The sequence below is a fragment of the Peromyscus eremicus genome, chromosome 4 (genome assembly GCF_949786415.1).
Source record: "Peromyscus eremicus chromosome 4, PerEre_H2_v1, whole genome shotgun sequence".
In the NCBI taxonomy this organism is placed as follows: domain Eukaryota; kingdom Metazoa; phylum Chordata; class Mammalia; order Rodentia; family Cricetidae; genus Peromyscus; species Peromyscus eremicus.
The window spans coordinates 8,463,034-8,480,719 of record NC_081419.1 but is presented as its reverse complement, the minus strand read 5'-3'; the positions used below and the strand labels follow the sequence as shown (position 1 = coordinate 8,480,719).

The window sequence follows — 17,686 nt, the reverse complement described above, 5'->3', positions numbered from 1 at the left end:
CTGTTTCAGAATGCATCATCAAAGCCTTGGTGGTCTCTTCCTTTGATGCATGTTGCTAGTTGAACACAGGATTATTATGTTACCTAGACGAGTCATTCCTCATTTCACCATGAACTTTGCCAAAATGGGTATGATTTTGTCTTAAATTCTACTGTCTGAAGCCAGGCGTGGTGGCACATGTCTTTAATCCCAGCACTCGAGAGGCAGAAGCAGGTGGATCTCTGTGAGTTCGAGGCCAGCCTGGTCTCCAGAGGGAGTTCCAGGACAGCCAGAGCTGTACAGAGAAATCTTGTCTGGAAGAACAAACAAAACAAACAATTCTGTTTGACTCTCTCAGCTCCCCAGCCACTTCTCCCATTCCTCCTGAAAGCTGAGCTGAACACCTGTTGATGGGAAGGGACATGGAGAAGGACTCACAAGCAAAGGAGAGGTAACTTCTAGACTCTGTGCCATGATGAGAGAGCATCATAACACTAAAAACTTAAATTTAATTTCATAAATGATATAAATTTAATAGGTGAGTTTCAGTTGGCATTACTATTACTAGTAATTCATCTGAATAAACATATCATTTATCATGTTTCTGAGACACGGTCTAACACTAAGGCCTTGAACTCACTATGCAGTGCAGGCAAGATCAAAGTTTCCAGCAATTCTCCTGCCTCTGTCTCCACGTGCCAGGAGCATGGGCACCACCATGCCAAGTCCTTTTGCTTCTTTTTTTCTTCCTGTGTTTTTATTTTCTTTCTTTTTTACATCTTTATTTATTTTATGTGTGTGGATGTTTTACTTGCATGTATGTTTGTGTAGCATGTGCATTAAGTACCTGCAGGATCCAGAAGAAGGCATCAGATGCCCTATAACTACAGTTACAGTTTTGAGTGCCATGTGGATGCTGGAATTAAACCAGGGTCCGATGGAAGAGCAACCACTGTGCTCTTCTTAACTGCTGAGCCATCTCTCCAGCCACTCTGTGTTATGTTTAACTGATAAGCTTAACTCTATTTCCCTGGCTATTGAGAAAGCTGTAGATATTTTTTTGCTTTTAATGGCATTTATTTATGTATGTGTGTATGTGCTATATGTGGTGTGTATGTGATCTGTGGAGGACAGAGGTCAACATCTGGGTTACTCCTCTACAAATCTTTACCCTACTAGGGCCTCTCATTGAACTGGCTAGGTAGACTAGCCAGCAAGACCCTGGGATCCTTCTGTCTCCACCCTCTAGCACTCAGGAAAAATCTGGGTACATCAGTACATGCATGACATCCCAGCTCTAGATAGGTAGAGCCAGACAAGACTCCTGGGGCTTGCTGACCAATCGGCCCATAGTAATAGGTGAGCTCCAGGTGAATGAGAGACGGTTTCAAAGAACAGGGTGGACAGCTCCTGAGGAATGACACTGAAGGTTGTTTTCTGGCTTCCACATCCACTTGGGCATAGGTACAAGCACGAGCATGTATGTACAAGCACACAAGCGCGCGCGCGCGCGCGCACACACACACACACACACACACACACACACACACCCCTAATAACAATTTCATCTAATGTTCTTCAAGAAGAATATTTAATAAAAAATTAAAATGTATGCCAACATGTAATCTATTTATTTATAAGTTATTTTAAAATTGAGAATGTTTTAAATGTTTTAAAAATATATCTAAGTTAAGAGTTCTACTACAGAAAATACTGGTAGATATAATGTACCTAAATGAGTTTTTTTGAGGTCCTCTATAATTTTTTGTTTGTTTGGTTTTTGCTTTTCAAAACAGGGTTTCTTTGTGTAGCCTTGACTATCCTGGAACTCACTCTGTGGACCAGGCTGGCCTCAAACTCACAGAGATCCGCCTGGCTCTGCCTCCCGAGTGCTGGAGAGCACTCTGAGCTCTATCAGTATGAAAATCTGGTTCTCTGGCTAATGTCTAGAGAGACTGACATGCCCAAGGATGCAGATTTGGTGGCTAGGAGACCACTAGGAACTAGAGTAGGTGAGAAGAGAAAGGATTACTTGAGTTTTGGCTCCCGTCCTTCACTTGTATACTGCCAACAGATGAGCCCAATGAGGTCTTGCACCCTGGCACTGGCCATTGTCACCACGGTCATTGGCAGCAGTCTGTCCTGGCTTGAATGCAGGGGGAGGTAGACATCGATCTTCTTTGTTGCAGTTGTACCCACATGGCCCTGTGGAGGGAGCACATGCATGAGAAAGTAAAGCACACAGCTATGGTCTTGCAGGCACTATGAGTCCCGGCACAACTCTGCTGGTCTGGGTCAACATAGCCATTTCCTACCCTACACAGACCTGCATAGACCTACTCTGAGCCTAGCCAGTCTCAAGGTGGACAAAGTCTGTGTTCAGGAAGGTGAATGTGCTCTAGAAGACAAGTACGAGCATGAGCAGAGCTAGTGTTTGGACAGACTGGGTTTGTTATCAAGTCTCTGCTCCTGGAGGACATACTAACAGACCCTGGCATCAGTTGCCTTCCCTGGTACAGCCATGTCTCTCCTGGAGAGGTTGAAGAGGAGGCACTCACACTGGGACCAAGAGCTTGTCTATGTGTCTGAGACTTAGGGTACTAACTCCTTTGGGCAGCGCACCTGTTTACTTAACTGCCACAGAAGTTTAAGGGTTGTGGTGGTATTTTACTTGTACTGAAATGTGATTTTAATTGTACGTTAATAAATAAAGTTGCCTGGGGGTCAGAGCTATTAGAGCCATAGCAAGTGCATGGCGGCGGTGGCGCACGCCTTTAAGGACCTGGAGGGCGGTACATACAAGCAGTGACGAGGCAGTCACGTGTTTGGGTTTACAACCAATGAGAAGGCAGAACAGCTAGACTATATAAAGACATACACACAGGAAGTAGGTCCCTTTAGGAGAGCTCTCTTGACTGAAGAGGATCACTGAAGCAGGAAGGGTGAGGCTCTTAGCTCTGACCTCTTGGCTTTCTTCTCTGAATCGGCTCTGTGTTTCTTATTTAATAAGACAGTTGGTTACATCTACAAAGGGTCCTTGATCTTCTCTTACTACTCAACGCACATGACTTTAGGCACTCCCGATTCTTTCCACACACTCAGCCCTCCTCTGCGTTCTCCTTTTTGCCTCTGGAGCACTGGCACTAGTCAGCAACACATCCAAGCTGCTTTTTTTTTTTAACATTCTTCTACTTCTATGCCTTAAGCAAAAGCTCTGTCTGAGGAGGGCATGCCTCCTCTGCCATTCTCTCCAAACAGGACTGCTTTGCTTTTCCTCCTGTGTTCTCACTCTTCCTAGCTCTCTTCTCTTCCCCTCTGTACCTCCCAAGTTGCCCTGCTGCCCACAGTGGCTTCAAACTCATGATCCGCATGCCTTGGGGGCCATGTAGGCAGTCCTTTCCCCACTATTCCAAACTATTATTTCCTCTTTTCTTGAGAAAAAAAAAAAAAAAAAAAAACAACATTCCTGTTCCATTAGTTCCAAACGACTCAACTATAGCTTCCTCTCCTGCTCTGTTCCACATGGCCCTCGGCCATCCCCTTTCCTCACCAGAGATTAGAGCTCGGCAGTCTTGGCTCACAGTCTTCCTTACTCACAAACATGTCCAGTACATCATAAAAAGAAAAGAGCACAGACAATTCAAGGTTATATCGGTGTGCATTACTGCTCCCTATTCCCTCCTACCCCAAGTTACAACATCAACCTCCTCGTTGCAGCAAGTGGTACCACCACCACAGCAGCTACTCATGTCCCAGATTCTTTCTCCTTCTACTGTCTCTACTCCACTAGTAAGTTCTAGCACAACTACTGCAAAACTGTTTCAATGGAGAAGAATGGTCTTTTCAGCAAACAGCAATGGGATGACCAAAGACCAACATGCAAAAGGATGAATTTGCATTCCTACCTCATAGCATATACAAAGACCCAAATGTAAGAGGTAAAAATATAAAACTCATAGTAGGAGAAGTCTTCATGACTTTGAATTAGGCACTAATTTCTTTAAATGACACAAAGTATAAGCAACAAAAAAAAATAAATCAGTTCATCAAAATTTCTGAAATGTGTTCCCCAAAGAATACTGTCAAGAACATGAAAAGGTGACCCACAGAAGGGGAAGAAGAGCTGCAATCCATTCATCTGGTAAGGGCCTACCATCTCGAACATGCTGAGAACTCGCACAACGCAGCATAAAAGATAATCCAATTAAGATACTGTCAAAGGATTTGAGCAGAAATTTCTCTGGAGAAGATGTACAAGTGGTCAATAAATACATGAAAGGATGCTCCACGCCATCCATCATAATCCAAGTCACAGCCACAGAGAATCTGCTAAATAGCCCCGGTGTAAAGGTAGATACAAAACAATTCCATGTGTATACACACACATGTACACACACACTTCCCCAAAAGCATGCACACCAGTAGAGTGCTCCTTACTATATCCTGGTTTTGATTTGCAGAATGAGGGAGGGACTTGACCCTGAAAGCCAATCACATTATAATCCTGTTTGAATTTTTCTAGGTGAGTGAATGACAATGAATAAAGTCCAAACTCTCTCAGCACTGTCTGATAGGTCTGGTACCCACCTACTTCTCCATCATCACCCAATGCCAACTCCCCTTCCTGTCCATCAGGGTTTAGCTACCTTGGCCTGGAAGTGCTCCCAGGACGTATGTCTGAACACACATCTGTGTATATCTTATCTGCATCTCTCACTTCGAAGACCTCACTGGGCACAACTAACTACATCTAGAAGGCTGTGCTCCATCACTTGTCATCCTTTAATGTGTGCTCCTGGCTTCTGTTCCTTACATGTAAAATGATAATGATAAGACTCTCGTGAGGACTGATGCTGGAGCTCACAGCTCCTTTGCTGCTGATGCTATAGAGAGAAGTGCCTCTCAGTTACTCTCCCACAGGTACCCTGCTCATTTTCTTTGCACCTCTTAACAATTTAAGATGATGCCTTTATTTATGTTCATTTTTAGTACCTGCTTTTCCCACCAGAGCAGTGACACTGTCTCTTTGCTTTTTGCTCCATACACAATGCCTAGCACTGTGCTTGGCACCCTAAAGGCCCTCTAAAAGAAACTGTTCGTCAAGACATGCTGGCACTCTCTGTAGTCACACCTAATTGGTAGGAGGATCCTTAAGCCTAGGAATTTGAGGTCTTCCTGGCTGGCAGAGTGGAACTTCATCCCCACTTACACTAAATGCCAAATGAACAAACAAAACACATTGAATGGCCCAAATGCCTATTTGAGGCACTCAATAAATCTTCATTTCTTTTCTCCCTCTTGCCCTTTTTTCATGGGTCTGTTTCCTGATCATACAGGGAAATAGATTTAGCCAATCACATGGCTTCACTTTATAATTCTAGCATTCTAAGATAAAAAGAATCAGAACCTGAATAAGGAAAGTAAGATAAAGTTGGATTAAAAAACACTTTACATAAATGTCACTTTTCTTACAACTCAACAATGAACATTAGATCAAGCAATTGTCCCCATGTCTAAAGGTATCAAGTGATTAGTAACAAAGTCAATTCTCAACAATGTTCCCTGTCTTCTTCACAGGCATGGCCTGTCTGTATACACATGCATACTCCTGCATGCTTTCTAGTTTAGAAATAGTAACTGCAATGGCTAAGTAAGGCTTCTCCAGCAAACACGCTGATATCAAGGCAGGCAAACAAACAACAATGGAACCTTTCTGAAGGGGTGTGATGGCTAGTCGTGATTGTCAACTTAACTACAGTGGGAACCTGAAGCTAAAATCCAAACTGCTGGCACACCTTTGAGGGACTTTTCTTTTTTTCTTTTTTGTGTTTCAAGACAGGGTTTTTCTGTGTAGCCCTGGCTGTCCTAGAACTAGTTGGAGTGCTGTGATTAAAGGCGTGTACTACCACAGCCTAGCTGAGGGATTCTTCCCAATTGGATTCTGAGGTAGGGAGATTCACCCTAAATCTGGGCTCCTTCTTCTAGTGCAGCCCACATAAAAGGACACGGAAGGTGGAAGCCTTGCTTTGGCCAGCCTGTCCTCATTCCTACTGGCAAGGCTATCCCTCTGTTGCTGAGCAGACTCCAAAGTCAAGTGAAAACAAGCAGCTCTCCAGGAATCCTCCAGGCTCAGGCAGCAGACTGGCACTGCTGAGACATCCAGTCTCATGGACTGAACAACTTGTGGATTCTTGGCTTTCCATCAGGGAAAAGCCACTGTTGAACTATCCTGACCACAGCCTGTAAACCAGTCAAATAAATCCCCATTCCACAGACACAGACACACACACACAAACACACACAGAGACAGACATACAAACACAGAGATAGACAGACAGACACACACACACAGAGACAGACAGACACAGACACAGAGATAGACAGACAGACACAGACACACAGAGACACAGACAGACAGACAGACAGACAGAGACACACACACACACACACACACACACACACACACACACACACACCTTCCTTATGAGGCCTAGTCTATTGCTTTACTGTTCTTCCTTTGTACTCACTAATCCTTCATGCCAGCCTACTGCCTTCCCTTGTTATCCTCACGTATCCCTCCTCCGCCTGCAGAACCACACCTGAGGGCCACAGGGTTGACATCTCAAGATACGGAGGCCCACTGGGGAAGACAGTGTGAATCTGCTTCCCAAACTGCAATGTGCTTCCTAAGTGCAGAGCAGCTTACTAGATGCCACACAGAAAAACCACGGTTCATTCTGAGCCATCGTAACTTCAAAGCCACTGTTCTGAATATCAACCCCTTCATCCCCTTAGTCAATCCAAGTGCCACTGACCCCCACTCTCTGCAGCTCACCTTCTCTCTTTTGCTCTGTCCACATGAACACAACAAAGGTTCTACCTGGAACAGCCTCCTACAGAGGATCTAGATCTGAGGGCTACTCCAGGACAGACAGGGACTGAGACCCCACCCCCAGCCCCGGACCCTCTCTGCCCCAAACTGTAGGATAATCACTGAGTTAGGAAACCCAGCAGCTGTTAACCTTGCTCATTTCATATGAAATCAGAATAAACACAGAGATGCTTAGCAAATGAATGAAGTACTTCATCATTTTAATCTTCTAATTCCATTCTGGGAAAGTGCCTTGTACAAATCTTGAAATTACCTATTTTAATGAGGAGGCTCTTCGGAAAAAGCTCCAGGTGGTGGCAGTGAGCTTAACTAAGAGTCCCTGTGTTGCAAGATTTAGAGAAAATCATCTAAAACATAAAACAATCCATCAACATAATAGAATGTAATTAACTTATAAAAAAATAAGGTGACCAAATGATTAAAAGTATTCATCACACATCAAGAAAGCAATATTCCAGAGACCTAACATCCAACTATTAAAAAGCAACTAGCAATAAACAAAGATCATGTCGTACAGCAATTTATGTGCTCCAGTACAGGATTGGGGAGATGAAGCCATAATTAGAGCACAAGAGAGGGCCTCGTGGTGACGGGGTTCGGCTGTGCCTTTCCCCTCTCTCATACCTTCAACAAACAGCCACTGAAACCCATGCTGGGACCCGAAGGTCAGGTCTAACACACAAGGTGCTCAGCAGCCCTTCAGCAGTCTCCTGGCTCACAGCTGTGAGCACTCTAAGAAGGAAAAGAGAAAAGCTGCTCAGAGAGCCCAGCAGTCACCCTGGGAGGGCCTGGTAGAGGCACCTTAGGAAACTTTTCAGTCATGCTCCCCCAGAAAGCCATGAATCCTGTTTACAATCAGCACAACACGGATGGGGCAGAGGTTCCTTCTGAGACACGGGGATTCTATGAATGACTTTTATTTTTTGCTTTGTGTTTTCTAAAGTGAACACTATGTTTACAATTAGAAACAAAATACAAAAAATTATAAACAACAACAACAAAAAGGAGATAAAGATAGCAAGAATAACTACTACTCAAGGCTTAATGAATGGCATTAGGTAAGAGAACAAAGTTCCATGTTGGAAATGCTGCCCCATGTTAAGGCCCTAAGTAAATACTTACTAGGAACATGCTATGTGGGCTAGAACTATAGCTCTACTGTAGCACTTCCCTAGCATAGGCAAGGCCCAGGGTTAAATAATTTTTATTAAAGAACAAAAAGCAATGAATCCAGCTGGTGAGATGCCTCAGCAGGTAAAGGCACTTGCTGCCAAACTGGATGACCTGGGACCCAACCTAGTATAAGAACGGAATGGACTCTCTGAAATTGTCCTGAGGACCCACTGTGGCACAAGCAAATTCACACACATATAAACAATTAAGTTCTAGATCTTATCTTAATTTTGTTTTTTTTTTTTTTTTAAATAATGTCAACAAATGTGAAGCTGATCCATGCTCTCCAGAACTGCCCTAAGCAAGGGAAAGCAGGCAAAGTCTGAGATGCAGATCTGAGGCAACAGAAGAGCACTTCCTCAGCACAAGGGCAGCCTGCATAGGGCAATGCGCACAGGGCTGACACAAGTCCAGACCTCAGGCCTCCCAACCGAGGGCTCTGAAAATGCTGGCAAAACTTCCCACTCAGCCAGTGTTCTCCACCCTCAGCTCTCCCAGCATCTGTGTGCTCACAAGGCTTTTGTACCTACTGGGGAAATGCATCACACAGGCTAGGAACTGCCATAACTCTTTCTTGCCCCAAATGTCTCTCAAGCCCTGCTCTTCCTTTTTCCCTCATGGCTCTGGCCCAGATGAAAACTGCATCATCTCTTGACCATACCAGAACAGCAGCATTCCAACTGTCTTACCTCAGGAAGCCCACCCTCCACAGCACTACCTCCTTCCTGCCAACAATGAGAAAATTTCCCTCAAATCACAGCTCACGCCAGTCAGAAACACACTGTAATTCTCCACCCCTGCCTCTGCATGGCAGCTAATAGCCTGATCAACCAGGCCCAGTGCCTCACCGCTACAACACACAGCAACGATGCAGAGTAGAGCTGGACCTAGGTCTGCAGCAGACACCTCTCAAAACCTCCACTTCCTCACTGGAATCCATGTCATATACATCACACCCATACACAATCACTGACCAAGGAGTGAAGGCTTTCCTCTGCTTCCTAGCAATTCGATCATCACAACCTTATAGGTTACTGTTCTCTGTGTCTACCTCTGCCTTCTTCTTCACTAGCTCAAGTGCCAATTACAGAAAGGGAACAACTTCTGTCTGCTCCTCAGGCCTGAAGTATGGTAGAGGTTCAGGGTTAGCCTGACATGCTGCACACACTCCTCATGTCTCGTTCTTCTTTCTTATCCCACATAAACGGACTGCCTCTGCTCCTCCAGACCACTCTCTTCTCTGAAATGTCTCCTGCACATAACATAGGACCTGATATATAGCCAGTGAGGAATAATGACTGAAAACACTTCATTACACTGCAGTTTACAGAGCTGAGCACTTTAAACATCACACTATTGTAAGCTGTATTCTCTCAAGCATTCTTTGATATAAATATGTACATATTCCAGGTGTACATTACTGGGTCAAGGGATATGAGTCTTTGTACCTTATGATACATTGAAAAAGCTCATTCTTTTGAAACCATTTTCAGCCTATCAAGAGAATATCAACATTATTAACCAATTCCATCTAATTAATAATCTAAGTAATCACTAGATTTTCCAATCTAAAACATAAAGCTTAAAAATAATTTATCACATGGAATGTAAATAATACTAACTAAAATGTACAACACTGAATATGACGATGGATTAGTCCCTTCATACCATATCTTTGCCCATTTGTCTCATTAACTAAAATAAAATATAACCTAAATATATATATAAAACCTATATATCCATTGCCAATCATAAAACTAATTTCAAGATTTACACTTTATAATTTCTAAAATACAGAAAGCAGAAAAAACAATAGATGCTGCTCAGTTTCAAATCATCTTTTTTTTTTTCTCTCTCTGAAACAGGGTTTCTCTGTGTAGCTTTGTGCCTTTCCTAGAACTCACTCTGTAGACCAGGCTGGCCTCGAACTCACAGAGATCCACCTGCCTCTGCCTCCCGAGTGCTGGGATTAAAGGCGAGCGCCGCTGCCACCACTGCCGCCGCCACCACTACCACCAGGCTCAAATAATCTTTTTAGAAAAGAATTTTATGTTAAACTAGGTGTGGTACACATCTTTAATCCCAGTGCTCAGGAGGCAGAGGCAGGCAGATATCTCCAAATTCAAGGCCAGTCCAGTCTACATAGAGAAAACCTGTCTCAAAAACAAAAACAAACAAACAAACAAACAAAAATCCCCAAACAAAAAGAAAACAAAACCAAAACTCTATATTTATTTATGTGTATGTATGTCTGTGCATCACATGTGTGCCTGGTGCCTGAGGTGGCTTTGGATCCCCTCAAACTGGAGCTACAGACAACTGTGAGCCACCATGTGGGTACTTGGAATCAAACGTATGTCCTCTGGGAGAGTAGTCAGTGCTCTTAACTGCTCAGCCATCTCTCTAAGCCTACCCCTACCCCAACACACACACATACTTTCTGAGAGAGGGTTTCACTATGTAGCTCTGACTGGCCTCAAACATGTGATCTTCCTACCTTTGCTTCCTGCATGCTGCTGGGATTACAAACTTGTGCTACATAGCATGCTTTAAATAATCTTCAATTAGGAGCTACCCACATCAAGTGAGTCAACTGAACTAAGACTTAAGAACACAAGACTCAGTTAGCAGGGCTACTTAACATCAACGTTTCCAATAATAAATTGAATAACAGATCTCCAAACTGTTGCTAAGTGTTCAATTTCTCTGCCAAGGGAAGGAAAGAGAAAGGACAGACAGCTTGGCTTCTGCAATTAAAGAGACAAAAAACAGGCAACATTATTCCATTAGTCACAACTGCACAAGCAGATCATTATATGTAATTTTAATGCAGAACTAAATGTATCGGTGTATCCAGACAACGTAATAATGCAAATTGATAAAAGGGTTATTTGTAGCCTTTGAAAGGAAACATTCTGTTTAAGAAATGGCTGCTGTGCCATTCTACTGACACCTTTCTCCTTAACCTCCTCAACAGACACAGAAAGGACCTGTGTTGTACAGGTGCCAGGTGAGGTCTGGTACACTCAAATGCTCACTTCCCTGGCGATGTTTAATGGCTTCCATTTGAAAAGAAGTAATATTTTCAAACAAAATCCATCATAAGCTAGATTATCTAATTATGAGAAATAAAGAGGTTCTATATAATGGAGGAAAAACTTCTAAACACCACAATTTTATGGGCTTAGAAAATGATCTCACTTTTTTTACATTCAAAATAGCAGCAATGAATATGAATAGATTTTGTATAAAATTCTATGACAAATCCATTCAGAGCTATGGAGTTGGCTTTGTACTACTATCTTAACCCTCAATAAATCTGGACTGCTTAAAGGCTATTAAATTAACATTTCCCTGATCTGGCACCTGTAGTCAAGTTAATTTGTCAAAAACATTTCTACAGTTTGTCACTGGACACTGTATTTTCTGACAAGCTTAAAATAAAATTGACAAAATCTCATTAATTCCCTCAGAATCACCAACCTTGGTTCCATTAAGCTTTTATTATCAAGAACGTCAACTGTCACTCCTTCTTTAACAAGGTCAAGTTCTGATCTGGTGTCTCTCGGATCTTTGCCATCATAAAGGAAGCCAGGCGGGAGCACAGTGTACAGTGTTACGGCGAAGAGCATAGGCTCTAACTCACATCTGCACACAGCCCACTACAGTCTGGCCTTCAGCAACTTAAGCTTTTTGAGTCAGGATTTCCTCATCCACAAAGCATGAGTACCTGAGTTTGGATCTTCAGAACCCATGTAAGGTGTTAGGCATTGGGCCAGGCATGGTGGCATACAGTTTTAATCCCAGCACTTGGTAGACAGAAACAGGCAGATCTCTGTGAGTTCGAGGCCAGTCTGGTCCACAAGCAAGCTCCAGGTCAGCCAAAGCTATATAGTGAGACCCTGTCTGAAATAACAACAGAATTTGAACATAGTGGCGTAGTGCAGTATGGTCAACTAATTTAGCCATCAGTGAGTTCCAGGTACAGTGAGAGAACCTGGCTCAAGAAAATAAGTAAATAAAATGAAAAGCAACAGAGGAAGGGACCAGAGTCAACCTCTCACCTCCACATACATGCACAAGACACACAATGCATACACTTCACACACACACACACACACACACACACACACACACACACACTTTAAAAACATGAACAATAACAGTCCTAATGGGGTTATAGAGACAGCGTGATAAGATTGCACACAGAAGCACTCACTTCTCTGTCTGATCTACAGTAAAGGCTCATGAAATGCTCATTGTCCACTATGTTTGCTATATGTTTTCCTACTTTACAATCACAGGCCTAAAAGCTTTTATTGACATTATAGACTTGGAACTCTTAGATACCTTCTGGGCACCCCCCTTTAAAACACCATCAGAACACAGTGTCCCACATATTTCTGTGGGACAGCCTCCCCTAAAGACCTACACTGATGTGGCCCTCCCACCTGTTGAAGTAAACCTTCTATTGGATAAAATCTTCCTGCAGAGCTTGCCCACTGACCTCAGTTCTAGCCTAATGGCATCTGGACCAGCCTACTGCTGCTTTACATACGGTCTCCCCTTTAAACACCCATGACCAAAACTCCAAACACAAAACCAAACCAAACAAAAACCAAGTGCCACCCCGGCTACTCAGTACTGTGGAGTACACCAGACTGCAACCTTTTCAGGAGGACAAGATAGCACAGGAAAACACAAGAGCAAATGTCAATCTATAGTCCTTGATGGGAACCAGGAAAAGAAGTTGTTGCTCTCAGGAAAAATATTCTCTATTTAAAATATTTTGATGCTTTGATCTTTCTGGAAAAAAAAAAGTCTAACACTACTATTTTAAAAACAGTGAGTTAGCCTATGTGGTTTGAGCAATAATCTTAAATAATTTTTGAAGTTAGCAAATGACTCAGTGGACAGGTGTTTGCTGCATCAGCCTGACAACCTGGGTTTGATCCTGGGAACCATGATTGCAAGAGAAAACTGATTACTGAAAGTTGTCCCCTGACCTCCATACACGTGCTATGGCACCTACAAGCTCCCCAGCAACACACATATAGCAATAATACCTTCCCCCCACCACCCTAGACAAGGTCTTACTATGTAGGCCTAGCTAGTTTGGATAGCTTTGCAGAGCAGCTGGCCTGAAACTCACAGAGATCCACCTGCCTCTGCCTCCAAGTGCTGGGATTAAAGGCTTGCACCACCAAGCCCAGCCAATAAATCAAAATTTAAAAATATATATTAACTGGAAAAATAGCAGTCACCCATGTTCAAATATAGGTTTAATATTTTAAGAATTGGGGAAGCATGAGGGAAAAAGTGAAAATGTTCTCAGAATGGAACAGGAACAGCAGTCATCATTCCCAAGCTTAATGAAGAACACACTTCCTGATACCATCAATGTCTACCACACTGGTGGAATCATCATGTTGGTGTGTTAGGCCCCTCAGTACAGAGGCCAAAAGACTGGTCTGGACTTTGAACTGTGCAACTATGAGCAAGTCTCTAACCTCTGTGAAAGTCAAATTTCCTCAGCTATGAAACACAGATGAGAATATCTATTTCAAAATAATAGCAGTCTATGCCAGGCCTTGGTGAGGCTGGTGCAGCTCTGTGCAGAGGCCCTAGGTTGGTGCTTGGCATCTTTCCTGCAAGAGTCTGCTCCTATGACTGTTGCAGTTGGTGACCCTTCTTACTGTGGTCTAAGTTGCTGCTAAGGCCAGGCAGGTTTCTGGAAAAAGCATCTCTCTGAGCAAAGGGAGGCATAGGCAACAGAAAAAGGTTGCGGAAAAAAAGCCACAGAGTTCTCTTCTTACCTGACCTGGAGATGGTTACACAATGTCCTAGCATGTGTACTCACAGGTATAATCCAGCCACCTTAAAGCCATCTTTACAGCATGGAAAGTGTCCATTTTGAATTTTCATAGCCATTGTGGGATTCTATGATCATTAAATGCTACACAGCACTTTGCATTTAATTACACAAACAATGGCTTCCATAACGATGATAATATCAGGGAAAGGTGATTTGCATGAACTAAGCCCTATCACCTAGCATAAGTTTAGGGACCTCTTTATTATTAAATCATTTATATAATAAAATCAATATGCTTTAAAAGTAAAAATAGGGTTTTTTATGACCATAAAGAAGAGTTACATGTTTTAAACTCTATCAATTTTACCAGTATAATGAGTCTTTTTAAGATTTAATACCAACTTTCAACATTAAAACTTAACAGAGAATGCATGCTTGGTTCCATTACTAGATGGCAGAGCTCTGGCAAAGGTTATAACTGGCCATCACCACAATCCCAACAACAGGGAAACTTTGGCACAACCCTCCCAAATTACCCCATGGACAACTGAATTTCAGAGCCAGTGAAGCATATAACAACAGAGCCAGAAAAATAGTGAAGGAAATAATCTAGACACATATTTTGTAGCGTTTCAGTTGATTAAACATTGTAAAATTCTTTTTTTTTTTTTTTTGGTTTTTCGAGACAGGGTTTCTCTGTGTAGCTTTGCGCCTTTCCTGGGACTCACTTGGTAGTCCAGGCTGGCCTCGAACTCACAGAGATCCGCCTGGCTCTGCCTCCCGAGTGCTGGGATTAAAGGCGTGCGCCACCAACGCCCGGCTTAAACATTGTGAAATTCTTAAATGTGCCGGGCAGTGGTGGCGCACACCTTTAATCCCAGCACTCGGGAGGCAGAGGCAGGTGGATCTCTGTGAGTTCGAGGCCAGCCTGGGCTACCAAGTGAGTTTCAGGAAAGGCGCAAAACTACACAGAGAAACCCTGCCTCGAAAAACCAACAAAACAAAACAAAACAAAAATTCTTAAACGTAAATATTCACCTTAAAATTATATCATTTCCTTGATTAAACTGGTCTTTAAGACCCACAAATTTCTATGCAGTGCTAGGCTCCTGATTGCTTTATCACTCTAAGACTTGATGTTCTTTATTGATAGAATTCAAACATTTCACTGAATCATTATTTAGTAAGTCCTAAAAACTTTAAAAATGAATCTTTCAAGCACATACAGCTTATCCAAAGTTGGGCTATAATTAGACAACCCTGGCAAAAACGGGCTTACTACTTTATTTGCTCAATCAGTGTATGCCTCTTCAGTAATTATAATTAATTCAAGTCCCTGACGCACCTCCTAGCAAACAATGTAAAAACATCAGACAAAATGGAAATAAATAGCCTTCCATTTCTCCAATTATGACATTTACTTTCATCTTCAAAATGCACACATGAGATCTGGGGGTGGGGGGGTGGTCTGCTCTGTGCAAGAAAAAGTCACACAAAGAGCCTACAACTCAGTAACTAAGAAGAAAACACACTCTGCTTTCCACAGGAAATACAAACATAGTGGTCAACTGAAGACTTTCATTTAACAGTTTATAAATGCCCAGAAACAGAATCAGCAGGAAAAAGAGAAACCAAATCATTATACGTAGCTAGAACGCACTGACAATCACTTGGAGTTATAAACAAAATTTCTAAACACAAAGCAGTACCCAAAACTCTACCAAGTCTTCACCAGTCCCCAAGAGGGAAAAATTTTTATGTTTAAAAAGGAGGGGAGAGTAGGGTCCATGAGTGCTGAGGACAGTCAGTACTGAGCACTGAAAGACAACCAAGAGTGTTGGTGCATAACTATAATCTCAGCACTCCAGAGGCAGAGGCAGGAGGATCACTCCAAGTTTGAGGCTAGCCTGGCTTTCACAATGAGGTCTAGGCCCGCCTAGGCTACACAGTAAGACCCTGCCTCTACAAAACAAAACAAAAAATGAATAATAGGACGTGCTGTTTGCCTGTCACCCTGTGAAATCAAGAAATGCACAGTGCTGCACAACACAAGCTGAGCCAATCACTAGGCTGCCAGTAAAGACACAGATCTTACTGCATACAGATCTTTGTGCTCCCATTTAGCTCCCTGCCACTGCTTGTCGCCGTTAGTTGGGCATCTAGCCAGAGTCCCGTATTTGCCACACATGATTTCATTAATTCACCCCAAGTCCGATGAAGATCGTCTTGGAGCTGAGGAATATCATCACGTAGGCTGCTCCAAATTCCTTTTGAGACAGAAAGCATTAAGTTCTCCTCCCAAGCAAAACCCCTATCCCTGGGTGAATCTCACACCTGAAGCCCAGAGTATCTAGCAAAGGGTACAAATTCTGCAGCCACAACTTCAAAACTAGGGATCACCACTGGAAAGGGAGGAAGAGGGACAGAGGAAGGGCTGCCTCAGTTATTCAGGGAGTGGAGCAGCTTCCGGTCTCCCTGCTGTTGGGCACACAGTGGAGCTTGGTTATCCTATGTTTCTGGGGTTAAAATGCAAAGAACATTCAGCTCCTTCAAAAGTTGGCAGCACATTCTCTTCAGTTTTCACATGTAGTAGTCAACACTCACTCACAGGCTGCAAGGACAGCTACTCTTAGACGAAGAGATAAATCTGTAATTGTGAGGTCTTTCTGTTGTTAAGTCTTGCTACCCTAGTGGCAGTAACCCAGTGTGCTCTCATCCAGGGAGGAAAATAACAATTTGGCCCCTGGGGGGAAGAGCCAGCAGCATATGGCATCAACCTCCCTCTGGCTAGGGGCTTAAGGAGGCCATGGTACTTCTCAGGTTGCAATCCTCTGCAGAAAGGGGCAGCCCAGACTTGCTGGCTTGCAGAAACTAAAGAGTCGCTGGTGCACCTGGGTCCCTAGGGTGTCTATCTTAATGCCCCCTGGCATTATTTCTTCATGTTCATCCTGAGGCTCAGTCAGTCTGATCTCCTTTGAGGTCCTAACTAAACCAGATGCAGGCAGAGTCGGGATTTTTATCTTATTAAAATAGATATGGCTAATTTGTCTTTTCAAATTCATTTTAAATGAAATTGGATTTCCTCGGAAGGCTGCTGGGTCAGTTCCCCTGCTGGAAGGCAGGACAAAGGTTAATTGCACACCCTTCACCAGCTCTTCTGCTCTCCTGGGCAGACTCTGATAACCTGCCCCAGAGGTGGGGAAGGCTTTGGTTTATTGGACAATAATGCTGCCATTAAAACCATTTACCATTCTGCCAGGAAACTTTTTCTTACAAAACAAACAAACAAAAAGAACCCCAAGATATGATTGCAGTAACAAGAAAGAAATATATTGGTGCTACCAAACTTAAGGTTAGTTCTTTTAAAACACAAAACCAAAGACACCTGAACTCTTTAGTTCCTTAAAAGGTCCCAAATGATGCAAACGTGCACACCCTTCTAGAGTAAACTTCACTGGTTTCAATGGAAAATTCTACTAATGCTTTCACTTAATTTATCTCATTTTAGACTTGTCTATATTCATGAAAATTTAACCCAGTAACTTCCTGCTATACAAAGCATAACAAAGTATGAATACTTAAATACAATGTAAATAAAGCACTTTATCAATTATATTTCTGTATTCTAAATTAGTGACTTCACTTAGCATGTCTGCCTTGCACAGCACCACACTATTTTTCAATTAAAAGTCCAGATGTTTCAAAGGCTCCAGTAGGCAACAGCAGTTATGAGAAATGCTTTCTCTGCATTGTAATCATCACCACCACATCAGCTCCAGGCTGCATTAACATACTCATGTTTTATTCCAGCTCCCCTTCTCACAGAG

At 42.8% G+C, this 17,686-nt stretch overlaps 1 protein-coding gene across 7 annotated transcripts in view; it reads right to left on the bottom strand.

The window, feature by feature from the left end:
• Mapkap1 (MAPK associated protein 1) overlaps nucleotides 1–17,686 on the bottom strand; it is a 217,375-nt gene that overhangs the window by 117,776 nt on the left and 81,913 nt on the right. For all 7 annotated transcript variants that reach the window (XM_059260122.1, XM_059260120.1, XM_059260123.1 and 4 more), the window contains exon 5: nucleotides 2,012–2,184. In XM_059260122.1, coding sequence (XP_059116105.1) covers nucleotides 2,012–2,184 — 173 coding nt within the window. The remainder of the gene's footprint in view (nucleotides 1–2,011; nucleotides 2,185–17,686) is intronic.